General features: G+C 38.4%; 1 protein-coding gene and 1 long non-coding RNA gene across 4 annotated transcripts; one reads left to right on the plus strand and one right to left on the minus strand.

Moving 5' to 3' along the window:
• Nucleotides 1–6332: 6332 nt before the first annotated feature.
• LOC147326302 (uncharacterized) lies at nt 6333–7733 on the plus strand (the record flags this gene model as incomplete). The annotated part of the gene is made up of 2 exons (XM_086297781.1): nt 6333–6527; nt 6675–7733. Coding segments are annotated over 2 exons (510 nt in total), but the record flags the coding sequence as incomplete, so codon positions are not given.
• Nucleotides 7734–12281: 4548 nt separating this feature from the next.
• Nucleotides 12282–15434, minus strand: LOC147326303 (uncharacterized). 3 transcript variants are annotated; one of them, XR_015130439.1, is made up of 6 exons: nt 15398–15434; nt 15145–15276; nt 14672–14707; nt 14161–14313; nt 13706–13796; nt 12282–13091 (listed from the first exon to the last, which is right to left on the minus strand). It is a non-coding gene; the product is annotated as an uncharacterized LOC147326303 (long non-coding RNA). The 3 variants fall into 3 exon arrangements; XR_015130440.1 differs by having other exon boundaries at nt 12283–13091; nt 14672–14735; nt 15145–15432; XR_015130438.1 differs by having other exon boundaries at nt 12284–13091; nt 15145–15432.
• Nucleotides 15435–24822: the final 9388 nt, after the last annotated feature.

The following is a 24822-nucleotide window of genomic DNA, read 5'->3' on the forward strand; positions in this document are numbered from 1 at the left end:
GCTCTGGAGCAGTCGTATCCAATCAACAATCCAACACCACAGTCCATCAACGGGGGTATCTCCTGGGCCATGCTTACAAGGTGTTTCCATTTGTTGGCTGTCTGGCAAGTGGGAATATGTGTGCGGTCAAGAGGAATGAAGTCCCTTGTGTAGGCTGGAGGCAAACTGATGGAAACATTAGAGGAAAATCCTCTAACTTTGAGCTTGCATACTCTTTGACTCTTCACGACTGAGTCTCTCCCCATCATGGTGGAAAGTTTAAGTTTCACTGGTTCCATTGTTGCTTGTAGCTTTTCGCACACCTCCTGATCAACAAATGTGTGACTGCTTTGAGTGTCCAATAGTGCATACACTAGGGTTTCAGTGTCCGGAGCACTAAGTGTTGAGATCCACACTGGGACTATCATTGATGTACTCCCACCTTCACCTCCACTCACACAACATGATAATGACAACGTACTTTCTTCAACTGCGCCTTGTGTTGATGCTGCTGTAGAACGATCTTCATGCAATGGCGTTGGGTGACTCTTTCTGCATATGCCACACATGGCCCTGTTCCTACAGTCTTTGGAATTGTGACCCCTTCTTAGACATGCAAAACACAACTTATTTTCAAGTATGCATTTTTTCTTATCCTCTACAGACATGTCCATAAGCCTCTTGCATTTATGTATGGAATGGTTCTCACTACAGCAAATACAATGGCCATTATTGGAATTTTGTGTTGGTGTGGTCCATTTCTTTGGTTTCCCTGCATCTCCCAACTTGATTTCACCAGGGTCAGATTTGGCGGTGGAGCTTGATGGAATTGGGGGTTTCACATTTGTGGCAAACGTGTTTGCTTTTGAACGCTTCATCTCTCTTGCTGGTGCCTCTGCAGAGTGCCTTAAGGCATGTAAGGATGACACTGGATTGCATGCGATGCGTGACTCCTTAGAGATAAAGGAAGCAAACTCATGAAAGCTTGGATAGTCGTTGCCCCGATCTAGCTGCTCTGTGACATAACGGTTCCATCTAGTTGTCACCCAATCAGGAAGCTTGACTAGTATTTTCTGATTCTCCTCACAGTCGTTAAGAACCTGTAAGCCCTTTACGTGAGGCATGGCATTACTACATGTTTGGAGGAAATCACTGAACTCTCTTAACTTGAGATATTCCTTTCCACCAATCTTCGGCCACCCATTTAGCTTATCTCTGAAAGCCCGCTGCACTACAAAGGAATGGCCATATCTAGCATTTAACCTATCCCATGCTTGTTGATAGGCTTCTTCATCTTTTCTGTAGAAGCTGCCTTCAAGAGAGGATTTTGCCTCACCTGCTATGTACTTTTGCAGGTAGAATAGCCTGTCTGCAGGGTCAGAGCATCGTCTCTCTATGAGGGCTTTGAAGCTTATGCTCCATTCTGTAAACTTCAGAGGATCGCCCGAGAATACAGAAGGTTCTGGAGTTGGCAAGCGAGTAAGAGCTAATGACTCTTGTAGCGATTGGACCAATGATGTCTCGTTTTGCACAACCTGCCGTTCTTGATCTGGGATGTGGTGAGCGAAGGGGTGTGCATCACTCACTTTGCTGAATGGAGGACTGCGTGTCCCATCCCTTCCCTCTTCTTCAGTGTAGACATTTAGCTTTGCCTGAATTACATCAATGTCCCTCTGATTTTCAAGTTTTCTCAACTGCTGACGTTGAGCTTCGATGGCAGCTTCCATATCAATTTCGGCTTTCTTTGCAGCCAGCTGAGCAGCCACTTCCGCTCTCATAGCTGAAATGCTAGGTGACTCTGAGAGATGGTTAGAATTGTGACAGCTGGGTGCAGTAACTCTGGAGGCTGTGGATCCATATATGGACCTAGCATATTCATTATCAAGTAGCATGCGTAACCTTGATCTTTCCGCCACCGTGTCAAACTCACCTTCATCTTCAGTCAGACGTACTCTCATCAGCTGCAGCAAGTCGGCCGTCACGGCTGAGCATGCATCGATCTTTCTTCGAAATTCTTGACTTGGTGAGGTTTGGAGTCGAATTCTGTCATACTGTTCCTTTAATTCAGACTCTAGCTTCTCAGCCTCATCCATCATATCATACATGTCACTCTCAGAGCATACTTGCTTTAACTTTGTGCGAATGTCTCTTACGTTGCTTTTCCATTTCTCGTATGTTGCTTTGAACCTCTTCTCCTTTTGAGTTAACTCTTGATCTTTCAGTTCCTGCATTTTTGGCGTTAATCGCCTTTCACGAGAGGATTTTCTTGTTTTTGTCTCAGATTTCTCAGACACTACACTTTTTTCCTCTTCCAAATCCCCTGCATCTTGTACTTCTGACATAACATCAGGGTGACTATGACCATCTTTAGACATTTTCAGACTTTAAAGGGGGTATCTTATGAAGAGGACAAGATAACTAAGGTAATTACAAGAATGGATGTAATAGGCGGAGAATTATTAAAATTAACACAAAGGAACCTTAGCTTAGATTCTTACGTATGACAGCAAATACATTTTCAGTTTCAGCCTTCATGAAGCTTGCAAACAACAGGTAAGAAAACAACAATAATTTCCAGAACTTCAACAGATTGTCCGTTTTTTTTTTTTTTACACAGTCCAAAATTTGAACACTATTAATTCCTTGTCCATTACAGCAAATTTGTAGCTCATGTTCTATCCATCAACTCACGAGGCATAATAACTGCGCAATATGGCCTGAGGACTCACGCTTTAGCCTGAAACCGCTTCTTGGAGTGTCCGCTGAATCTGCAGCTCCCGATTGGTTGTCACAAAATGCAAAGCAACGTGTCCACTGAAGCCTGTAGCTCGCTGCAGGATGAGAAGCATCCGAGACCTGTAGCTTGCTGCAGGATGAGAAGAGCTTTGCACACCGAAGCCTGTAGCTTGCTGCAGGAGGCGAAGCGCGTTGCAAACCGAGACCTGTAGCTTGCTGCAGGATGAGAAGAGCTTTGCACACCGAAGCCTCCAGATGGATTGGGACACGTTTTCACTGTTTCTACTCTGGTCGAAAGAATCCACGCTCCGTACTGATGTCCACAATTCTTTTATTCCTCTCACAATCATGGAGCACCGTGAAAACTAGAAACAAGTAAAATAATATCAATAGCACATATGATATTCATCTCAGCCACTTATTTCCTTTCACAAGGTGCACAAGTGTTAAACAAATAACAGCATAATGAATTTTTACCGTGTACGCCTTGTAAAACCAGCAGTAGAAAAGTTGTATATTCCGAAAAGTCCGCCGTGTTAATGTTCTGTCTTGTCTCTCCCGCGCACAACTTCCGGTTCCCGCAACTCACAGGAAGTGACTACTTCACAATAATATTTTAACAGAAACATTTCTTATAAGCAGGATATATCACTGGATTCATAGATTACCTTTCCTACTGCAAATGTACACAAGCATGAGAAGCAAATAAAGAAAACAAATAGAAAACAATAACGATCTCAGATTCACTTTGGTGTTGTCATGACAACCCACACAAACATTTCAGCGTCAGCTACAAACACAATATTTCAATACAACAAAATGCAGTACATTAAATCCAACGTAAAAAGTTCATTTAAAATGAACAGCACTTTAATTTGAAGAGGATTGTCCTAACAGGCTCTCCGTACTTCTCAGTTTGCACATGTGCAGTGTGGAAGTTTGAACAACCGCCATTTTCAACCGAAACTTGCATCATGCTCAGAAGCCTGGATAAAATCCATTGCCATTTGAGGATTATTTGGTAAGTACAACCATTTAAGGATGACATATTTGGTTAATGTGTACTAAATGATAAACATCCGACATTTTCGGGAGTACTTCTGTATGTTTTATTTTAAAACAAATGATGTCTGGTAAAAAAAATTTTTAGCATTCTAGCTTGTATGCCTCTCACAGGTGTTATTAGTCAGGCATTTAACAAATATTATTGGGCCCACTTCGGTGTAATTTCCCAAAATGTTTTACGATTCATGTTAAGCTGCAACTTGCCTACTAAGAACTGCAGCTTTAAAATTACTCCCAACATCTACCGCGCATGCTCCCTGGTGTCAGTAATGAGCACCAGGAGCGCCAGCGATCCTATCCGTTTGAAGAATGAAATACAGTGGGGCAAAAAAGTATTTAGTCAGCCACCGATTGTGCAAGTTCCCCCACCTAAAATGATGACAGAGGTCAGTAATTTGCACCAGAGGTACACTTCAACTGTGAGAGACAGAATGTGAAAAAAAAAATCCATGAATCCACATGGTAGGATTTGTAAAGAATTTATTTGTAAATCAGGGTGGAAAATAAGTATTTGGTCAATAACAAAAATACAACTCAATACTTTGTAACATAACCTTTGTTGGCAATAACAGAGGTCAAACGTTTACTATAGGTCTTTACCAGGTTTGCACACACAGTAGCTGGTATTTTGGCCCATTCCTCCATGCAGATCTTCTCGAGAGCAGTGATGTTTTGGGGCTGTCGCCGAGCAACACGGACTTTCAACTCCCGCCACAGATTTTCTATGGGGTTGAGGTCTGGAGACTGGCTAGGCCACTCCAGGACTTTCAAATGCTTCTTACGGAGCCACTCCTTTGTTGCCCGGGCGGTGTGTTTTGGATCATTGTCATGTTGGAAGACCCAGCTTCGTTTCATCTTCAAAGTTCTCACTGATGGAAGGAGGTTTTGGCTCAAAATCTCACGATACATGGCCCCATTCATTCTGTCCTTAACACGGATCAGTCGTCCTGTCCCCTTGGCAGAAAAACAGCCCCATAGCATGATGTTTCCACCCCCATGCTTCACAGTAGGTATGGTGTTCTTGGGATGCAACTCAGTATTCTTCTTCCTCCAAACACGACGAGTTGAGTTTATACCAAAAAGTTCTACTTTGGTTTCATCTGACCACATGACATTCTCCCAATCCTCTGCTGTATCATCCATGTGCTCTCTGGCAAACTTCAGACGGGCCTGGACATGCACTGGCTTCAGCAGCGGAACACGTCTGGCACTGCGGGATTTGATTCCCTGCCGTTGTAGTGTGTTACTGATGGTGACCTTTGTTACTTTGGTCCCAGCTCTCTGCAGGTCATTCACCAGGTCCCCCCGTGTGGTTCTGGGATCTTTGCTCACCGTTCTCATGATCATTTTGACCCCACGGGATGAGATCTTGCGTGGAGCCCCAGATCGAGGGAGATTATCAGTGGTCTTGTATGTCTTCCATTTTCTGATGATTGCTCCCACAGTTGATTTTTTCACACCAAGCTGCTTGCCTGTTGTAGATTCACTCTTCCCAGTCTGGTGCAGGTCTACAATACTTTTCCTGGTGTCCTTCCAAAGCTCTTTGGTCTTGGCCATGGCGGAGTTTGGAGTCTGACTGTTTGAGGCTGTGGACAGGTGTCTTTTATACAGATGATGAGTTCAAACAGGTGCCATTCATACAGGTAACGAGTGGGGGACAGAAAAGCTTCTTACAGAAGACGTTACAGGTCTGTGAGAGCCAGAGATTTTCCTTGTTTGAGGTGACCAAATACTTATTTTCCACCCTGATTTACGAATAAATTCTTTACAAATCCTACCATGTGAATTCATGGATTTTTTTTTCACATTCTGTCTCTCACAGTTGAAGTGTACCTCTGGTGCAAATTACTGACCTCTGTCATCATTTTAAGTGGGGGAACTTGCACAATCGGTGGCTGACTAAATACTTTTTTGCCCCACTGTATATGTATAGTGTATTTTAGAAACATGCATCAAATAAGTTGCTACATTGTTTGAAGGAATTCTACCCCGTGTTGATATCTGGTTTAGTGTTAATATCAGTGATTAAAGTGTAAGACATGCATTTATCTTGTGTCATTAAAATGCAGCATTATGTGTAATACAGCTATATGTAATGCATTTAACTCCTTGTATCAGTTCCATTGATTATCAAAGTGACAATTTGTGTGTTCCCCCCTTCATTTTATGTTGGTCAGCTAGTTCTGTCTGTCAGTAGATGCAACAAAAGTGGCTCAGATGTGATTGTGGTTACTGTTATCTTTTATTGTAACTCTTGTTATCGTAATAAATACCAATATTGAAAATATTGTGATAGGATTTTGAATCCATATTGCCGAGTTCTAATCTTCTATTTCATTTTAACATTTTTAGGGGTACAATTAATAATTATATTGTTGAACAGTCTAGAATTGATTAAAGCAAAAGTGAAAGCTTTCATGTATTGTCAAAATTGAAAAGCTTCTAGTTTTGTGTTCATATATTTGTTGATCTGACTCAGAAGAGTCAGTGCCTAACCAATCATTAACCTCACTGAATGTCACTAATGTGAGTTGTCAAACATTGTTTAATTACTCATCGCTAATCACTCATCTGTTAATATTTTTGACTTTGGTTTGGGAAGAGGTGGAAAAGAACCAAAATCTTGTCTCACATTGAGTTCTTATCTCCACCAGAATATCAGCATTGATGTTCGACGGGAATGCGTCCTAAAAACTATCTGTGTCTACTTAAATAAAAAGCCAGATGACCTGTTCAAGGAATTCTTGGTAAGTTAGAAAAGGGGAAAGATCAGTTTGTTTGTTTGGTTTTTTTAATTTGGGATAGTAAATTGAAGGTGGGCTCATTTGTTCATATGTATCTATATGCAAGTAACTTCCCCCCCCCCCCCCCCCCCCCCTTGTTTTCATTTTAAGGATGTGGATCTTAGTGCAAGAAGAGAAACGGAGCAGCTGACTTTAGGAGTCTGCGTTGTCAGACATGAAGGAGCAGACTCTGCAGATACACTTGAGGACATTGGTGTCATCATAGAAGGATACACTGTGCTGAAAGCTCTTAGTGATGTGGCAAAGGGGTGTGCCCTCCTGCTTGGACTAATCTACAGTCTAAATCTGAGGTACCCAAAGCACCTGAAATACATATTTGAATTTCTTCAGAAGGTGCTGATGGAGTTGGATGGGAACAACCTATCCATGAATGTGCAAGTTCTGAAAAACAAACTGCTTGAGTGAAACAGCCTGCACTGAACTATAGAGGACACTGAACTGGTTACAAGATTCTCAAACCCATCTCCTTGCACTTTATAAACTGTTCAGTTTGAATTCCGCAAGAACTTCTGCAAGGCCTCATACTTTTTGGCATGCTTTGTTCATGTTGAACTTTTACCACCATCCAGCTACATTGAACAAGACTGCTCCTAAGTTTGGACTTCATTTTAAGTTTTGGGGGAAAAAAAAGGTTTTTTAAATATGGACAAAAATGCCACTAAAGTCATTTCTACTTGTTGTTTATAGGACTGTATTGTGAGTTTTCCATTGTACCCGAAGCAAGTTTAAATTAAGTCATGTTAATGTTAAAAATGTTGGAATCACAACACTTTCCAGTTTTAATAACTTGATTTTAACATTCTGCATTATGTCTTCCTGTACTTAATATGCACTTGCATATATGTGAAGATATTTTTGTTTAGGAAAAAGGCATTGATCTAGAATTTTGAACAGCTCAAAGTTTGCTTCAGCACATTTTACACCAAGTGTTATTAAAGTTGGGTTAACTGAATAAAATTGTGTTTGATTTATTCAATTTACTTTATTTATTTTATTTTTTTTCTTGTTTCTTCTTGCGCAGCAATAACTTTAAGTAATGGTTTTCTGTGTGACTCTCATATGGTTGTTTGCTCTTTTTTAAAAGATTCCTTCAGTTCATTGAGGTTTGTGGACATTTTCTTTAATGCACACCTCTCTTATGGTTTCACTGCAACATATATAATGAGTTGAGGTCTGTTTAACGCAATTAACCCATCTCAAAATCCCTGAAATGTCTCTGTCAATGCATTTCGGGCAGTTTGTCCAAAGTTTGTCCATTCTGCACTCCAGATTGAGTTAAATGCGTTAAAACAAATTTTTATTGCATAAATCTAACATGTTAACATTGACAGCCCTACTTAAAGTAGAGAGGTTGTCTGTCTCCTGAGTCAAAACTGAAGTGCTGTGGTTTATTCTGATTCAAACCTTTAGAATTCAAATTCTTTGCAAACCTGGGCTGTTTCCTCCTGGGAAACAAGCCATACATGAAACAAGCCATACTTGTTTAGTCTTTTTCCATTTGCATTGTCATGACATTTAATATGTAACAGACTGACAGAGTCTGAGATATCGCTCTTGGGTTCTTTGCAGTCTCTCTCAGCATTGCATGGTCTACCATTGGGGTCAGTTTGCTGGGACATCCATTCCTGGAAAGACTGTGGCATTGTGTTAACACACACCTGAATTGTGCTGCTTTTATTGAGGCGCTGACATTTATTGACGGCTAATTAATGAAGAAAATCAGATGATCCGCACCTGGCTGCTACTTACCATCCTAATTCCTACAGAATCAGTATGGGTGTACTTGGTCTTTCACAGGACTAGATAGAGTTTTGCAAAAGCTTCATATTTTTTTTATTTTTTATTTTTTATTTTTTATTTATTTATTCTTTGCCTGTCCCGTTTGGCTCTTTTGCCATCAGAATTGTTGTCTAAAGGCAAAGAAAGATGCCCAAAGGATTTACTTAACCAAATTGACCATCCCAGCCTTGCCGTAATGGTCCATTTGATTCACCTTTTATTGTTTCTTTTATTTTCACTTACTGAATACGGGACAGACTTGACTGGGGGAAAGAAGGGGAGAAAGAAAGAGGGAAAGAGAAACAGCTGAGAAGAGGGACGGGGAGAAGGGCAAAAGACAAAAACCAACAGAACGGGCAGAGAAGAAAAAAATGCATATATCAATCACCTGGGTCACCTGCTGAGAAAGAAAAAAGAAAACATGCAGAAGAGAACAAGAGCAACAGAACAAACAACATCACAATGATATATGGGAATATGACAGCAAATACCAAATATTAAACATCATTGTGCAGCACATAAGATCAACAGAACACAGTGTGCTTTGAGGTAGGAGCCAAAAAGGGTGTAGTTTGTGGGTGTGATCACCCGTGTGTACACCTGTGAGCATGGACGCGCTTGTTTTTTGTTTTTTAAAAGGTTCCTTCTTGTAATAATCTGCTAGAGGGTGTGGGGGGGGGCCACAGCCCCGTCCTCCAGGGCATGAAGCAGGTATGGAGGAGATCAAAACTCCAGACATCCAGAGGCCCCCAGAACACAAGAGACCAAGGAAGACCAACAGAGGGGCAGCCGCGCCACTGTCCCAGAAAGAGCTGAGGAGAGTCCCAGATGAGGGCTCACTCAGCAGCTGCGGAGCAGAAGCCAGGGGGAGTTGCAGTGATGCGCCCGTGAGCTCCGCCGGCAGCCAGCCGCGCCTGAGTGACCGAGCCCCAGGCCGAGAGGCCGGGGGCACCCCACTCAATTTACTTTAAATAGAGTAAGTAATTTAATCCTATAGTTTCAGTAGAGCTCGTTTAGGGTTAGTCAATTTATCAGATGTACTTAAAATTTGTTGTTCAAATTAAATGTGTCATACATTTTAGATTTCACTAACCCAGTTGTGTGGAACCGGTTGACATAACTGGGTGGAGTAAATGCAACATCTTATTTTATAGAGTAAGTAGGGCTTGTTTTGGTTGAGTAGATTTTATTTAGTGTTGTCAATTTAAGTCAACATGTTAGTTAGATCAACATTATGATATTTAGTTAATACAACACCATTCTTGTGATTTGCATTTAATTAGCCAAAGCTTGACAGATGTACTTAAAATTTGTTGTTCAAATTAAGTGTATCATACATTTTATATTTCACTAACCCAGTTATGTGGAACCGGTTGACATAACTGGGTGGAGTAAATGCAACATTTTATTTCTTAGAGTGAAGATGGTCGCCTGCAGGTTCAAGCTCATTGCATCTCCAACCCACATCCACTGCCACTGTACTTAAGGGAAGTTAAAGACTTTCTTCTGCACCTACATTTGGATCACCTCGATCCATGATAGTCATTCAGGCAGTAATGCCTGGATTCGAAACAAGCCATCCATAAAATATTACAACATTCCAGCTCATGTGTTGGAATACAAAGCAAATGTGTTGTTTAAATCAGAGACTGCACTTGTGAACAATAAATATTTTATTTTGATTATATAAGTAAGTACAAAACAAACTTGTGGTAGGCCTAAACTTATTTTCAGAATAATTACATCTGAGACTTTGTTTCATTGTAAGATAACAGTGATGGCAATATAACTGTTTGTTGTTCAGCAGAACAGTGTCCAGTATGTTGGCTGTTATACTTTGTTCTGTTTGAAAATAAAAGTTGGGCTCATTTTAACATCCTTACAAAAAGTGTTGTTAATTGTTTTTAATCATATTCAGGTTACCACAAATAGTTTTTTCATTTAGTTGAACTTGAAATGTTTGTCAGTAAGTAAACAATTAGTATTGTACAGTCAGAAATATCAAGTTATTCTTAATACTGCAGACTTGCACTGTATAAGTTGTCCTAACTGTCATCTTAAGTAAGCTTTACTTGGTTTTTTTTTGAGGCAACGAGTTTCCTTAATTTTTTTGAGTTCTGGGAACTAACAAGGCTGTACAGTGTACTCAAAATGAGTAAGTTGCCCTAACTTGGTCATCTTACGTAAACTTGATCCAATTTTCTTGAGTTCTGGGAACAAATGAGCTTGTACAGAGTACTCAAAATAAATAAGTTGTCCTAATTTAGTCATTTTTAGCTAAGCTTTACTCAATTTTTTTGAGGCAACGAGTTTCCTCAATTTTTTCGAGTTCTGGGAACTAATTAGATTGTTAAATTTAAAGAAAAGAATAAGGACAAACATTTTATTGTTTTTGATTTAATAATAGTGGATGTGGAGGTTAATATAACTTTATAAAACACAGAAAAAGTGGTTGATACAAAACTAAAAACAAAAACTGAAATGTTCTCTGCATTTAAAAATGGATTACAAAGTAGACTAGTCTTGTGTTGTGGACGCACAGCACAAGCAGCATCACATTAAAGCTGACTTTTTATGCTTAATAGACTTTTAAAAGGCAATAAATTAGATTAAAAATAAAAAGCTAACTTTAAAAAAGTGTGACAAAATTAATCCACAATGGATCTTTAAACAACATACCACATTTAGGTTTTATTCTGAACCTTTTTCGTTATGTTACTATAATACAGCATAATTATTTGTGTATTTATATATTTAAGCTCTACAAAATATTAAGTATCTTAAACTTAGTGGCACAGAGTACAAAGTAAAAATTTTGCATCTAAAATATAGTGAAGTATAATCAAAATCCATGTTAATAGGCTTTATATGAAGCAATCAGTTTCAGATAGACATAAACACAGGCAGGATTCACACCAGCTATAGAAAGCTGGCACGTTTAAGCCAATATTAGCTATCTATGTCACAAAAATAAAACAGTCTATGGATAAGACAGGAAGTTGTAACGAAGTTACTAGGCTAAAATGTCACCGTCTGCATTCAAATTTTCAATGCCATGATGTGCAATAAAAATAACATGAAGAAAATATCTTTATTATACCTTTTCTTTTCCAGGGAAATAACAGTTTAGGTTATTTTACATTATATTCCAAACTTGGTCCAGTCATGCACTGCTTTGCTAAGAATAATCACATACGATCTCATAAATATGAGATGGATGTCCACACTGAAAAAAATATGTTGTTGGATTTACTTAATTCAATGGTGGACATTTGTTGCACACAGATGTTTTGCTTTGGCAGCAACTTAAACCATTGAGTTAAATTAACACAATTTATTCATGTTCAATAAACCTGTGCAATTTGTGTTGATAAAATGTGACTTAAACATGTTTTGATGAAGTAATTTGAGCTCTTGGAATATTTTAATCCTTCACAATTTTCTCACGTTATCCCAACACAATTCAATAACTTTTACCCAATACTACTTGGTCACTTAAATACTACATGTTATCTTCAAATTACATTTTGCTATTATATTCTAGTATCAAATACACAATTTTCAAATGGAGGCCTTATAACAGATTGTATTGTTCTCTTCCAAGATGGTTGCTGGCATCCACCAGTAACCTTTCAAAACAACATGTCTAATTTCACTGCAGTAGGTAAAGAATTAAACTGACATTACTCCTCTACTGAATCTATATAAATCAACAGTTAAATAATGTCAGTTCTTCCGTGTTCTCTGGAATCAATCGCAGCAAAGAAATTAGACTGTTTCTTTTGAAAAATGTTGGGAAAGAACAATACAAAACATTCTATTTAAGGCCTCTAACGTCAAGATTCAATTAAACAACAATTATAACTAAACAATTTGAGGTAATGTTAGTTTCCATTAACATTAAATTAGGTTACTGAATTGGCAAACACCTTCCTATTAACACTACCCATTTTACCCCAATAACTAAAGAAATTAGCACTTGCAGGTCAAAAACTTTATTCAAGAGACGCAAAAATAACATTGATACAGTGACTGTCAAAAATTACAGCACTGATCATACTGTGACATATTGGTTCAAAACAGCACACTTAGAAATATTCAACGTTCTTTACTTCAACTGAATGAAACTGAAAATACCATTTCACACGGCCCATATGGGATATTTAGACTGCATAACTGTTCACGCTACATCTCTTCACTAGTAAAAGAAAGAAAAAATACAAAGAGAAATTTAAAAATGCTGCCAAACAGACAGAGAACTTGTACAGAGCAAAAGGAAAAACAAACAACAACAAAAAACAGCTCGTCCTCATGGCAGTTGCAGAGTATATAAAAATGAACCCTGCGATCCGTTCCTGGAATTGAGCTTCAAAAATGCAGCAGAACAAGTGTGAGATTTAAATGTCCTCTCACCTAGAGCTGGTCACCTCACATGCATAACAGTGAGCTTCGTTGCAGGAGCAGTTTTGTCTTAGTTGTGAGCTTTTCTTGAGAGCTGAGTTGCATCCAACTCCATTACCACCCATTGAATCACCTCAAAAGTGTAGCAGAGTTGTGATGGGTAACTCATGTTGAAGGAATAAAAAAGGTCCAAACAGCATGGCTACTGCAAAGGTCACGTTATCCAGATCTTGAAGAACAACATCAGAAAAGTCATTGCCTGGCGCATCTCTGGAGACAGATGTTCATTGTGGTTTTCTCAATCTGTGCAGTGGCCTCAGTCAAGTCCTGGTTAAACACAAAACATTTCTTTAAGATTCCTTTTTAAACTCATCTCTTTTGAATCTACCAGTTCTAATGTTAGAGTAATTTAAACCAATGCAAGCAACATAGTAAATAGCTATAGCCAAGAGTGGCCTGCCATGCTGCCATTCATGGTCTAACAGAGTTTCTAAGAGAGGGTGAAAAACATAATAATTTCAAATGCTTTACATTAGTTTTTGTTAGAAAGACACCGGCCCATCAGAAATCCAGGCTATGTCACTCAGAAGATGTTAGAATTTAGACTTTCAGCCCCACAATTTGGTTAGCTGTTGGTCAGTTGGTCTTTTTTTTTTTTTTTTTTTTTTTTTTTCCAAACAAAAGCTAATGTAAATACTGGTGGGATTTTCCTTTGTTCATTAGAATGACAAATTTAAAGTTTTTTCACACTGATGTGACCCCTAATACAGGGGTGGGGGTGGGGCCTCAAGGGCCGGCGGCCGAGTTCACTACCAGGCCTCATGTGAACTTCAAATTATTAAAGAGGACTACTGGTCCTAACCAGTCCAATGAGGATCAAGTGGATAACTAAATGCATTTTTAAAGGTTGCAAATCCACAATCTACTCATAAAACACTCACCATGAACTCCTGCACCAAGATGTTGCAATTGTCTTTCACACAGATGCGGAGCACTTTGATGAGGGACTCCGAGCATTAATGTCATCCTTGACTATTATAACAAAGAAAACAGAGATTTGTGAACTTTTCAGTAGCACAGAAGAAAATGATCCCAGACAAAAACTCTTGACTTTTTAAACCAGTCAACATGCAACACCAGCATCTACAAAGCAATATCAAAAGTTCCTGTTTGACATCAACTTTATGGATATATAGTTTCCAGAACATTTATTTTTAAAAAAAGATAAATTTTTCTCAGTGGGCCAGTAAATGCATGACGAAAATTATGGCATCCTTTTAGTGGAATCATTACTCACAGGTAATAGTTGACTGTTTCAATGGATGTAGCATAAAAATTTTACTGACCTAATGCAATACATATACACTTTGTAGTTAAAGAATTTTAAAGTTCTTACTGTCATAATGGCAGCTACATCCTTTAGCTTTGTGCCCTGTTCCCCCGATCACTTTGCAAACACTTTCAGCAGACTGTCAGAGAGAAACTCAGCTCCGTCAGAAACCTTGACTGTAAAGGCATGGTTGGGATGCACTGGAATGCTGCATTTTATCTGAAATGACATAAAATTATTTTGAAATAACAGCAGGCACTGTGCTTGGTTAATCAGTAATGTTTTGTTGAATAAAAACTGTGTTTCCAGATCTTATGGGATTAAAAAAAATCCAAAGATGTTTGTTTCTGATTTGCAACCCAACAACCCACAAGTTACAACCTCATTTCAGTTCAAGTGTGCATTAATGCGAGTCCAGTAATCACCTTTCTGGCAATACATACAGGTATAAGTTAAACCTATGGCAGATTTTGGATTTCTCAGTTGTATTAATAGGGTGAGTATGCATGCACCTAATAATTATAAAAAACCCATTATAATTAAGTTACAGAAACGAAAATAGAATATACTTTCTTACCATAACACCTTGAACCCACAATCCATCAGCTGACTCCTGGTGAAATGCAGAATAGAGGTCGTCTCTCAATGTGCAGCAAAAAAAAACAAAAACAAAAGGACAGCAGGTGAGGGCAGGAGGGGTAGGGATGTAAGCTAGCATAATGCCGCTGATGATATTAGCTAAAGCTGTTCAATGTCCAAAATCTCACTAACACCACGGTGCAGTAAATACACAATGTAACTGAAGAGTCAGTTGGCAAATCTATTCACACACAAATTATGTTATGAGTGCCTCGTAATTAGGTTTAATGTGATATTACGGCTCTTGTGCCAAAGACAAATTCAAATGAAAAAGCGCCAATTCTTTGACAACAGATAAAACAGCAAATAAGCTAACGGCTCTTTTTTAGCATGTTACATGGCGACACTCTAGACGTTTAACTACATTTGTCTGAAATATGGTAAATATTAATTCAAAAAATCAAGACATACCAAAAACGTAGAGTTGGCTGCTCGACTTGACTGAGATGGATGCCTTTTTTAAACCACGATCCAAAGCCCGCGAGATGAAATCACGCGTGGTTTCACGAGATTTAACGTTGCTATCTTATTGACTTACTTCACCTGAACATGATATGAACAATTTAATACACCCTTTCTGCATATCATGTAGTTTTTACACTATATAGTTACATTTAACTTTAAAACATGAGGCAATTGTGTTAAATACATGCAAGATGCTTACATAAATCCAAGAGATGGCCAGTCCCTTTTTTTCAGTGCATGTGGCCAGGGTCACTGGGTAAAGTTAGAAAGTTCTCACAAAGGCAATGAGTCATGGGTGTCCTCAAAAGCTGAAGGGTGTATTCATGCTAGAAATGGAATAGATACGTGATCTATGTGCACAAGTAGCAGCTGGGCTATTCAGACCAGAAGTGAAATTTCTACATGGTCTAGTAGTCAGTTCACAATAACCCAAGGAGTCTGTATTTCCAGTGGCCTTCCGCAGCTGAGGCAACATCCTCCCATACCAGTTTTCTCTCATTTGTCTTTGCAGTTTCCAAGAACCAGTTTCCAATCTTCTATTTAGCCATTTTACAGTTGACAGAAAAAATACACAAAGAATAAATTGGATGTATTATTTTGAAAACGACTCTGGTTAAAATGACAGGTATTTTGAATTGTTTTATGTCACAAAGAGCAGTATACATGGAAATGTTGACTGTTGACTCATTTAGTAACAATGTCAACCTTTCAAAGAGATGCACAAATATTGCTGTGGGAGGTTTGCAAAAAAAGAAAAAAAAACTGGGACATATGGTTGGAGAGCGCTTGTGCAAAAACATGAAGTAGATGGGAGAAAGATAAATGAGACAAATGTTGCAAGGGGGTTTTGTTGCATGTCATCATCTTTCCAAGTAGAGCTGCACTATGCTGAGGATCCCTCTTTATTAAAAAAAAAAAAAGAATGAGGCCGGTGAACTGTGAAGGGACTCTGGAGATTCCTGCAAGACGGCTTTCCCTCCCACTCCTGCATGCCTCACACATCAATAAACCATTGTATGACTCACAGCTGGGAAGTCCTCGGGTGTTGAATCTGGCTGTGACTGTATATCTTTACTTCAGCACTTTCTTCAGCTGAAAGGTTAAATGCATGAACACATAGACTCCCTTAACAAACTGCTATTAGTTGTAAAAGCTAAGAATGTAGCCCTATTAGTTTCCATCTGGGTTGGGGAATGCCATTAGGACTCCTCTTGCTGTATTTAGTGTGTAGATAATGTTCTCCAGAACCCACTGCAGCCATTACTGTCCCAGTATAATCATCCACGCCTTTAGCTTCATAATCACACAAATGAGCACACTATCAGGTGATTGGATGGTGTGTGTGTGTGGTGGGGGGGGGGGATTACAACCAAGAGGTCTTTTAAATGTAGGAAAGTCTAAAAAGTTTAAGTTAGGACAGCTGCAACCAGCCATACAATTTCAGCAGTGCTCCAAATCATTATCCACCTAACCATTTCATATCTGACCTCACACAAAAAAAAATCAACATTTTATCCATTTAGTCCTGGATTCAAGTCCGATTTTTGAAGAGAGAGTCTATTTAAATAGCAAACAAATGCTGCCCACAATATTTCATGACTAATGCTTCGACTGCCAACTGTTTAGAGAGGGTCATAGAAAAAAATCTATGCTACAGAAGCAGCAAGAAGGCAGAGGCCTTTTTGTGTGGAGCTTGCATGTTCTCTCTGTGTCTGTGTCCAAACCTTTGCCTGTTAGGTTAACTGGTCATTTTAAATTGGACATCTCTTTTTTTTTTTTTAGCTCTGTGACTATAGACTGTTGACCTGTCCAGCTTGTACCAGTTCCAGTTATTGCAGAGTCTACTATCACCCTGCAACTACTGGCATAGGCTGCTAGTAAGTAATCAGAAAATAAGTGGGGAAAATAGCTGGTTTGGATGAACTAAGAGTGACGTGGGAGGGAGCTATATGTAATGGAGACCGTATGAAACAGGTGTGTGGATGAGTAGTGTTGGTTAGAAGTCAGTGTCTTGCTCTATATAACTACAAAGTGAGCACTATTTGAAATTGCTGGTTCTATTAGCATTCCAGCAACTTTATCAGCATCCAAATGAGCTTGACAGAGCATTTTAACATCTTTTTTTCCCCCTGAGTCATCTCTTTTAATATATGAAAACTTTCTATAGTGATGTGAGTGATCTCCTCCAGGATGACAATACCTCCTTCAGCAGGACTTCTTTGAATTATTTGATGAGCACAAAAATGTTGTGAATCATACAATCTTGTGAAAAAGGTTTTACATGTGCAAAGTTGCATGTGATCAAATCATAAGACTTCAGGAATAATGTCTTTTGGATATATGAGACCAATGTATGAGATAGATGAGACCACAACCGCTTTGGGTGGTGATTTGAGCTTGTTTTACACACCGGACATCTTGCAGTCAGAATGAACAACAAAGTCCTCTGTATGCTAAAGTATTCTAAATTCTTCCACAAAAATGTGAGAGATGGATAAAGTTCTAAAATTATTGCTTGAAGTTACTTAAGATGGTCCTATTAGCTATTGAATCACTGGATGAACATAACCCTGAGAAAAACATTTTTTTGCACATCACTATGTGCCAAGGCATTCACAGTCACTAAATCTAAAAACTGAATGAAGAACTACTAGGGTCTGGGAATCTGATTTTCCTTTGATTTGTCACCCAATTTAAGTGTTTTAAAATGGAGGAGATGAAGCGTTTTTACCAGGCTGGGTTCAAACATTCCTTGGATACTCACTGTATGATTGTTACTATTACTCTTCATCTATGGTGCAAACAATAACTGTATTTACAGATTCATGTCTATGCTGTTAACAATCTTGCACAGTGTTGTGAAGCTGTCGACTGGTTCCCTTTGGGCTATTTGCCTCAGTCTTTTATGTTATTTAAACCTGAAACTATCTCTCTGTGCACTGAATAACAGCCTGCAGATCACAGTATTTTTAGACTACTTGGTAAACACAGCACAGAGTAAGAAACTATTAAATAATACTCAGATACTCCATATAAAATTGCAGTGTTGAGATAATATGGTTCTTTATTGCTCTTCTTTTTTTCCCTTTTTCTGACTGAACTAAAGATCTCTAAAGGCAGACTTCATATTCAGCAGCTCCACCTCAGATGCCTCTTTCTCATAAGCTATCAACAGCCTTTTGAAGGTTAAGAAGCATCTTCAGTATAGACTCATGTAAACGATTTAGCAGATATTCAGACTGAATATGGGTGGGGTGGAATTTTCAGGCAACTTTCTTTTTGTCAGTTAGTCAGCACAGATCTGTAAAATCAACAGCTCAGTCATAATATGAATATTATTATATTAACACTTCATATATGTATTAATATATATTAATACTAATAATACTCCCATCCTCTGTCACTGCGACAACAAGTGCTACAAACACTGTTTTTCTAAGACCTAGCCTTCTATTTGAATACAAAATGAGAGAAGGACACCTAGCTCATGTTTGCAACAGCAATCCATCTTATGTAAGAGGTACTCCTGCTGTGGTGCATTAAACCAGACTCATAAATAATTTCAAGCTCACTCATGCTTTACCTTTTTGAATTATTTAAAGATTCATCTGCTTTTTACTGTTTAACATGTAAGCCAATAAACTAATTATTTACAGGCACGGTCAATCCTGGATTAAAAATGAATGCCTTTCTTTTATTTAAATGTGGTTTGTTTTGAAACATTTGCTATTTAATAAATAGGCATTAAAGTCATCTTGTGGCTACAGCTGGCTATTGTCTCTAAGTGGGTTTGACTCTGCTTGACTCAGAGCCATTGAAATCTGTACTGTCTGTCATTTCAATAGGCATGTACAAGGCCCATTTACAAAGGCTGGAGATAGTAAAACTGAGGGGCCAGCAGTTTTTTGTGGTTGTTTGGACATGCAAATTGTTATGATCGGTACTCTGTATGGAAACATAGCTAGCATTAGCAAATAAAGTCCAGCAAGCAAGTAAGGATCAGATTGGCTGTGGTGTTTATGCTCATTTGGTACTAAGGGGCTGTCGCAGCAGGAACCAAGATCCATCAAATCAGGCAACTTTTTTTTTTAATTCTCCAATTTTGGTGAGCCCATTTGAGCCAGGCTCCTTTTGTTAGTTACGAGGAGTGGCACTGATGTGTTCTTCATCTGCTGTAGCCCATCTGCTTCAAAGTGAAAAGTGTTTTCTTCAGATATGCTCTTCTGCATACCTTGGTTGTAATAAATGGTCATTAAGTGTGCCTATGCCAAAAGGCACACTTATTACTATTGCTCGGATTTATTATTATTTGAGTTACCGTTGCTTTCCTATTAGTACATTCTCCTCTGACCTCTGGCCTCAACAAGGCACTGTCTCCCAGCTCACTCACTGCTCACTGGATAATTTCTTTCTGTCTTTTTGTAATACCAGTAGATCTACAGAAATAATTTGGTTGACCAAATATAAGTTTAACCAGCTGTTTTCCTAATACAAACCCTTTTTTCATCCCCCTTTTTAATTAAGCCTACACACAATTTTATAGAATATGATGCTCTACTGTAGACCCCATAGTCTCTGTGGGGGGTTTGTTTGTTTGTTTTGTTTTGTTCAGGGTTTTTTTGTTTGTTTATTTGTTTTTGAAGCTATAAAGATTGTCTACATACCAGTTGTCAGAAAATTCCTTTGCTTTTATAACTGCTATAACTGTTAAACCTCTGCAGCACTCCATCTCAAGCATGCCATCTGACACTGGATAAAGCTGACATATATGGATTGTGAAAAATGTATAGCATATATGTCTGTATACAACTCTCCGTGAGCTGAAGATTCTTTTAATTGGGTACAATTAAAAAAATATTTAAAATAGTTCAAATCAAACAGCTGTCAAAGTTACATCCCTTTTATTGTGAGTATCATGTGTTTTGCCTGATAATAATGGTGCTGCTGGTAATTTGAGAAAGGATACCTTGGCTTTGAAATAAATATTAACTGACAATTTTAAGCCATTGCAAGTCTGTTATGCTTAAGTATGAAGTGTATCGTTTACAAATGGTTAGGCTATAACGTTTTTTTCTGTACAAATTTAGTACAGACCATTTTAGTGATTAGACTGCCTGGTCAGAAAGTTTTCAGTGAGAATTCTCCATTCTCACTGTCATAAAAAATGAAGGATGTTCTGAAAGGCCAGACATTTAATATAAATAAAATTTTACTTATCATCTCCAAAGGATATGATCACTCTTCTTGAGTGATCAATCTGCATCTTTTGCTATCCACAGTTTAGAACAGTTAAGACTTGAAGATAAATGGTGATCCTAGTCTTTATTAAGGGTGGCTGTAGCTCAGGAGGTAGAACAGATCACCTACTAATTGGAAGATTGATGGGTTGATCCAGGCTGCATGACAGATGTCAGTGGGCAAAACTCTAACCCAACGTTGTTCTCCGTGCATCCATCAGAGTGTGAATACTTGAAAGAAAGCGCAATATAGGAACCCGTCCACTTACTATTATGTGTTGGATATTGAAGTTTTCATCAATGATTGTTATTTTTGTTTCTCTGCAGCACCGACAGAAACTATGGCCTGTTTTTCCAGACCTCCTGCACTCCCCCAGTTTGGCACTCTTATGGGCTTGTCTGTTTGATGTGCGCAGTATTTCTCTGCCGTGTAAGTGGGGAGCCATTTTCACTCATGCGGATGACAATTATAATTCGACTAGAAAGAGAAACTGCTGAGTTGGCAAAGCCTGCCTGCCTTGGGAAGGTCAAAGCATTCCTGTGTCACTGACAAATGAGCTATATTTCAGGCCACTGCTTGCTACCGTTCTGCTCTGTTGTCCTTAAAATAGGAATGGCATGAGGAGGGGACACACCCACATGTGCTGGCATAGTGTAAAAAATGTACTCTGTTTATGTTCCTCGTTCTCGGTATTCAGTGCTTTACTCAGACATGCTGCATCCTTAATAGACAACATGCAGATTGATACCTAAAAATATTTCTCTTTATGTTAAGTCATATCAAATCAAATAACCAATGAAATTTGATTAAACAAGTTTATCAAATGAAAATGTTTTTCTTTTGGACAACATTTGATTATTGATGGGTTTAGATTTTATTATTGTCATTTGTATTAGGAAACATTTAACCATATATGCTTAGAGGTGTATAATCAATTGTGTAGTGATAGGATGTGTGATCTTTAGCAGGCTACAAAGGCTTGGTGTGTATTCCACACTGGAATGCACACCTACATCCTAGGAGCATGAGAGAGGTCGTACCTTGTTTTATTGTTTTATGGTAGGATTAACGTAGCTACGTCTGTTCTAGTCTAAGTGCTTTTTGTTTAGATGAACTGCTGGACTACTTCACCATGTTATCTAGGGTGAACCATCTAGGGTGAGGGGGAGGCTACCTTCTTCCTGACCAAGGATGTTTGCTTTTGTGCTTTCATGTTATATGACCCTTTGATCAGCAGTACCACACACACACACACACACACACACACACACACACACACACACACAGTATTCTTTGTTCACATGTATACGTATGCAAGATGCTATATGTTAATGACCCTATGCATATTCATGTAACCACAATAAAAGGAGTGCTATGGGGAACCTGGCTGAGAGTCTGACAGAGGTCAAGTGGTGGGACGACACTTAGCTCCAGGCAGGTCTCCCTCATGCATGAGTAAACCAGAGAACTTTGGTGCCTTGTCTCTTGCTTTTTGCTGCGTAGCAAATTGTCCTTAACGTTCCAGCGAATAGGTTCAAGCTACAAACCTATCATTTATCTTTGATAAAAGTCACACAATTGACATTAACAACCCCAAAAGGAATGTTACCGGTACATAGATGTTTTGTCATTTATTCAAGAAAATGATCAATATATGTATTATTCTTCTATGGGAGACGCAAGTACTCCCTTGACATCAATTCAGTTCAATTTTATTTATTTATACAGTACCAAATCACAACAGTCACCTCAAGGCGCTTTATATTTTAAGGTAGACCCTACAATAATACATACAGAGAAAAACCCAACAAACTGAACTATGTCACTTTCAGCATTATAGATGGTCTGTAACCACATGTTTCATTGTATCTTGATACTGTTTTTCTTACTGGTTTGAGTAAAATGCTTTATATTTATAAATGTTAGCATTACATTTATGTGGTCTATGTAACTGTTCAGTTCAGGACTAAAATGGTATGTGGGGCCTAAAATAAGATTTTGAGGAACAACCTCTGATCTTTTGTTGCTTTATTTCTTCCACAAGCAAAAAAATCAATCCAAACTCACTCTTTCTTTGCCTCTTTTCCGTATTTAAAGAAGAGATGCCAACTCTGTCCCCATGTAGGTTAAAACAAACCAAGTAAAAGATGGCCTTGATTTAAACATGTCATCTGTCATAACTGATCAAAATATTTTTGCAAACTTTTGTTCCTTTCATTAATATAAAAACATTCAATCAAATTCTTGGCTTGAATTTTTTTCCTTCTTTTGTAGCTAATTCATTTCTTTAAACTCTCTTAGCTTTAACAACACTTAGTTAAACTTAGTAAATTAGTCAGCAGCAAAACAGTAGGCAGCAAGTGGTAAATAACAGGAGGCAAATAGGCATCTCCATCTCACATGAGTAATCATGCTTCTCACGTGAAATAGCGCGACGGCTGGGATACTGCCATGCTTATTACAGCACCTGTGAAAGAGTGTCTCCACTGCGAGGTTTCACACAGTTCAGTGGCTCAGTGTATCCTCTCACAGGAGTCAAGCTTGATTCTGTAAATCAATTATGGAAAGGGCTTAGTAACTGTGGTTTGACAAAGTACGTTAATGAGTGACTGCAGGTGTGAAAGACTGAATGTGTGTGTCATGCCACCTCGGGCTTTTGGTTGGATTATCAAACAATGAGCCCGAGGGCACAGACCACTAATTATTATGAAAATACAGCATCTGGATCAAGCAATTTACTGCACTAAATCACTTTCGTCATTGCTTTCCTCTAATGCACGCTGTATTCTTTTTTTATTTCATATCTAATTTATAGATTAAACAAAAAAGGCTTATTTATAGTGCAATATGTGCAATAGTGCTGTATTTCCTTAGTATAGGGGAAATAGGCAGAGCTGATAAGGAGATGTTGAACATATACCCTACTTAACCAAACTACCACACTGCCTTCTACTGGTCTCACCTAGCAAAGACAGGTGCTTTCCTCCAATTGAAATTGGCTTCTTTAGTTCAGTATAAACTTCTTCAAAAAGTCCATTTACACACTTACTCATAAACAGCTCAACAATGAGGTTGTATTTTAATGCTTTAAACCCTTGATATACTAATTTTGTATTTTTAAAAAATCCTTTACAACTCCAGTTAAAGTTACAGTTAAAATCATAAAGAGTTCATTTGCAGGCCCCTTCAACATTATTACTAATAAACAGTTGTGTTTTACTGCTATTAAGCAATGCACAGCTGGATTTGAATGGTGCTATATAAACATCAAATTATAGTAATTATGATTATTTCACTTGTGACAGTATATTTACTGCTTTACTACATAATGGCATGTGTTTCAATTATTTTACCCACCATAATTTAAATATTTTTGATGGGACAGCATTTAACAGCCACCCTCCAACTAACTTTGACCAGACACACAATGCTGTGAGCCAGAGGGAATAAATAAGAGAATAGCAAAAGTAGAGCAACAGCTAAACTTATAAGCACAACCAATTGACCAAAGGAGGCCAACTTAGTGTGGAGCGTTTTCATATAGATCTTCAGCTCTCCCGTGAGGCCATTCTTGCAGATGTTAGGGCAGAACTCTGACTAGACACATAAACTAGAAACAGACTGTAGCAGAGGGTGGCCACTAACTGCTCCAGACTTCAGACTTGATAAATAACACCATTCAGATTTCACACAGCTTCTGGTAAAACTCTCACTGACTTCCAGGAAGTAAACAATGAATTTCAGTATCTTTACATAAGTCTTTGATGTCACCTGACATTTAAAAGTGATTTTCTAAGTACATGAAAAGTTCTGGTCTTAAAGAGCTTTGTGCTTTAAACAACCTAACATATGTAATTTAAAAAAGTATGCAAAGCCCTAAAACTGCAAAAGCTCAAACTTAATTTTCTGCATGTAGCAATCTGAAAAACCATGGAAGCCCTTTATGGACTTGAACTTACCCCACCTTCCCTTCATATGCTTTATACAACATCTCATGCACCAGTTTGTTTGTTTTTTCCCCAACAATTAACTGCTTTTCATCTCACCAATCTGGAGCAACTCATGGTTCAGTATCTTCTCCAAGTAAACATTGGTATACAGACTGAAGCAGCCAAGGTTTGAACTACCAACTTTCCAACTAGCACATGGCCTGCTCAACCTCCTGAGCCACAGTCACAGTCACCAAAGCTACAGTACAGTTTACTACAGTACAAATGTCATACCTTAAACATAATGACTCAGACATGTCAAAACCTGTTGCAGTTAACCATTATTGTGGTTAAACAAGCAACAACAACACTCTGAAAAAAGTGTAGGTTCAGAGTGCACAGGCAGTGAGAGTGAGCTGGGCGATTATACTAACAATGAAGAGAAACTATGTGAAGA

The sequence above is a fragment of the Aulonocara sp. 'chitande type north' Nkhata Bay genome, linkage group LG7 (assembly GCF_057382095.1).
Source record: "Aulonocara sp. 'chitande type north' Nkhata Bay isolate Kocher_YH1m ecotype deep benthic linkage group LG7, A_spYH_male_GT1.1, whole genome shotgun sequence".
Taxonomy (NCBI): domain Eukaryota; kingdom Metazoa; phylum Chordata; class Actinopteri; order Cichliformes; family Cichlidae; genus Aulonocara; species Aulonocara sp. 'chitande type north' Nkhata Bay.